This window comes from Monopterus albus, unplaced genomic scaffold (assembly GCF_001952655.1).
Source record: "Monopterus albus unplaced genomic scaffold, M_albus_1.0 scaffold280.1, whole genome shotgun sequence".
Taxonomy (NCBI): domain Eukaryota; kingdom Metazoa; phylum Chordata; class Actinopteri; order Synbranchiformes; family Synbranchidae; genus Monopterus; species Monopterus albus.
The window spans coordinates 434,414-438,218 of record NW_018128160.1 but is presented as its reverse complement, the minus strand read 5'-3'; the positions used below and the strand labels follow the sequence as shown (position 1 = coordinate 438,218).

Genomic DNA, 3,805 nt, shown 5'->3' with positions numbered 1-3,805 from the left:
TATATATATATATATATAAAACTCACATTTTCACTTTGAATTGCTCACAAACATTTCTGATTGCGTCTTCACCATTCTCTCGAATGATCCTTAAGATTCTCTCCACAGCTGTGTATGTAGAGTTCCACCTGGTCTGATTTGGCCGGATTGCTGACTTGTTACACATTGCTTGGCATTTCCCAAAGGCTGCATGTGATAGCCATTTGTATGCGTCATTATTCTTTTCTGCTAAGGCAGCATCTGTCATGGCGACTAAATTTAACAGGTGGCATGCACACCTTTGATGTGGAGGAAGCTGATACTCAAGACTGAGATGAGATATTGGGATTAAACATGTGGAAAGTCCTAGAAGGGAAGGAGAGATTAATAACATACTTTAAAAGATGGGGGGTATCTTATATTTCCACTCTCAATACTTTGTTGCCTAAAGGCTAAATTTGAAATTTTGATCAAAAACCATTTTTGTAGAAAGGTTCATTTTTGGCATACTATCCATATTTTGGCCAACCATTGTCCAAGTTAAACTATGGATTAACATAGTTTTCAAACAGGATTTCTCTCTCTTTTTCATGTCTTGACTTGTGTGATTGTTTTTACGTGTTTGATATTTTTGTGTCTGTTTTCTGTATTGTGTTTGTCTTTTTGATGGTTCCTCCCATGTTGAGGTATTTTACTCCTTTGGTGGGGAGTTTTCAGACAGTGTATTTTAAATCTGACCTGACTGATTCCTTTTACAAGCAGCGTGTCTTCAAATTAGTCATATTGAAAACACCTGAGTGGTGTCTTAGCAGGTGCACATAAAAATGTGCCTTTCACGGTGAAGCCTGTTTGACAGTACCTGAATAAAATCCTGTATAGAGCAAAACATTGCTGCTACTATTAGAGTAAATTATTGGGAGCTTAACACAGTGTGGGAACCTTTTTTCTTGCCTTTTGCCTTTAAGCTGTTTTTGTTCAGCGCTTGTTTGAGTTTTTTGGATGTGCATGTTCTATGTCCTCTGTTTGGCCTAGGAAGGACCAGGCCATCAATAGGACTGAAATAACTTTTTTGGTACAGTGTAATAGTAGTAGAGTGAGGGTGCTGGTGTCACCTGTGAATAGCGTTGTATGTGAGGAAATTGCATCAGTGTGAGGTCAGGAACACACTTTCAGTAAATACCGGTGTCTGAATGTATTGTTTGTGTGATCCACAGCTTAAGCGCTGTGTTTTTCACACTGAGCATTAACTGAATTGAAGATGTATAAAAGCGTATACAGAGGTTTACTAAAACAGGTAGTTTTTAGTAAACAGTGTTTTTAATCTTACAATGCTGGCCATAATGCCAAAATGAAAATGGGCTGGAGAATCAAGTCTAACATTACTCAAGCTCACTGAGTCTGCCACAACCTGGTTCTAAACAGCCATCTCATCTCAGAGGATGAAGTTACATCAGATCTGAGTCAAGGGATTAAGGCTGCTGATGAGCCACAGGTGTGCAATCTATTACTGTTGATTTCACAAGCAATTACGTCTCATTAAACAGACAGCCAGGTGGCACATGGGGAACTGGAGGCTGTATGCATGTCTGTGTAAAGTCTTCATGGTTTTGCAGTTCACAGGCCACATTTACAGGCCAAAGCAACAATTACATGACAGCACATACCTAGTACTTTTAGAATAGCTGAGGCAGACTGTGGATTCTCTCAATTCTCGTTTGTACCCATTTTCCTTAGTATTCCCAAGACAAACCTACTTAAACAACAGAAGTAGCCATACTTGTTTTGGAAATGTAATACATTATTGTCTATACAGTCAACTAAACAGCATGATGAAGTCAGTTGGTCATTGAGTAATGAAGAAAGATAAAAGCAGATAAAGTGATGAACTGGGTATAATTTACATACATTAGTTAAAAGCAATGGAAAAAAAGTCTTGAGTTTTAAAAGTGGCTACAGTTGGGGCAGATCTAAGTTCTAATGGGAGCTGGTTCCAGCTGTGGGCAACATAATAGCTAAAAGCACTTTCAAGTTATTTCAAACTCTGGGTACCACTACCTGACCCATCCCTGCAGATCTGAGACACCAGTCAGGTTTGTACTCAGCAAGCATATGGTACTGTATCTCGGATATATTCTGGGCCCAGGCTGTTGAGAGACCGAATTGCAATTGTGTAATGGTCTTTTAGGGGAGGCCGATGAGGACTGCATTACAGTAGTCTACCCTACTAGATGTGAATGCATGAATGAGATTTTCTAAATTCTACTACAACAGAAAGTTCCTCATTGTAGCTCTGTTTTTAAGATGGCCCAGCATGGGGGAGGTCAATGTTGACCCTCCAAAATACAATAACGAGAAGTAGTATTTTTACGAGATGAATCCGCCCCACCTCCTGTATAAATGGAATGAGGTGTAATGGAGGGCTGGAGTTTCTTAGGTCATATAGTTCCTTTTTAGTTCAGTTTGTTTTAGCAAAGACGGTGACAGCAAATGACGTCATCATTCTAGTTTTGTGTGAAAGCAGCTTGACTTCATGAATATATCACTTAATTTCAACAATTTCATCAAATTTTCAAACATGGGTTTCACAAGTCATTTCTCATCCTCAACTTCTGGGTAAATTTGGCCTTTTTCAGCCAAGAAGGCCTTGATAGTGTCAAAGCAGCCAACAAACCGCTCTAAAGGTTTTCCGTAGCTTAGCCACCTAAGTGCAGAGTGGAGAGGGATCTTTGTATTTCCTCGAGCAGGGATTGGTGTGTCAGAGCTGATCGCTTAGCTATGAAGTTAATCACCATTAAGATCTGAATTTGAGCACAATAGATGGCCGCAAAATAGCCAGCGGCTGTTCAAGATGTGACTGGGCATGCATTTGAGAGGGTTCTTTAAAAAAAACATTCAAATCTTCTGTCACCAGTTTTCCAGTGCCAAGGGTGGCATGTGTGCCTTAGGATGCCGACCCTGTTCTAAAGCATGAGTAAACACAGCCTCATCTCTGCACAACCCTGTGGGTGTTAGGTTCACTCTCTCCATATCAGGAGAGAGAGAGCGTGAACGGAGTGAGGAATAAGCGGATTCAGGTTGGCAGGGAGCGATTCAGAACAAAACTTTACTTTCCCCGGAAGGGCACAGGAACTAAAATTAAATAAGCTGTACAGCCGATGCGGACCAGCAAAGAATCAGATCCGGGCCTGAGGTGTCTAGGGGAGCTGCTTGTCACCAGACTCGGAGGGCTGAATAGCAGCGGAGGCAGGAGGAAGGGCGCAGAGCCTGAGAGAAAGAAAAAGGAGAGCAGAGTCAGTAGCAGGCTAGGAGATGAAAGTCCGCTGACTCTTGTGCTGGAGGCTTAGACGTAGGAAAACGGTGATTTCTGCCGATGATCGGAGACTCCAGTGCTCTGCTGGGGGTTCCGCCTCAGAGGAGTGACTACTGCAGGTGTTCGATGGCAAAGGAGTGGTAGCGTGGGTGCACCGTTGGTCTCTGGTGCCAGGATACCCTGCTGAGCGATCCACAGGTGAGAATGCAAGGAGTAGAATATGAAACAGGTAAATGATCAGTCTTACTTGTTCCAAACATTACGTGTAGTGAAGTAGCTGAAGAATAGCCTCTGACTGCTGTGTAGTCAGCCTCCCCGGGAAAGTCTATGCCAGGGTACTGGAGAGGAAAATTCGACCGATAGTCGAACCTCGGATTCAGGAGGAACAATGCGGTTTTCGTCCTGGCCGTGGAACACTGGACCAGCTCTATACCCTCTTCAGGGTGGCGGAGGGTTCATGGGAGTTTACCCAACCTGTCCACATGTGTTTCGTGGATCTGGAGAAGGCATTCAACC

At 42.6% G+C, this 3,805-nt stretch overlaps 1 protein-coding gene across 1 annotated transcript in view; it reads right to left on the bottom strand.

The window, feature by feature from the left end:
* Positions 1-318, bottom strand: part of LOC109973102 (uncharacterized) — a 2,514-nt gene extending 2,196 nt beyond the window's left edge. Inside the window, exon 1 of the mRNA XM_020622440.1 lies at positions 27-318. Coding sequence (XP_020478096.1) covers positions 27-247 — 221 coding nt within the window. The 5' untranslated portion in view covers positions 248-318. The remainder of the gene's footprint in view (positions 1-26) is intronic.
* Between the last annotated feature and the right edge of the window lie 3,487 nt (positions 319-3,805).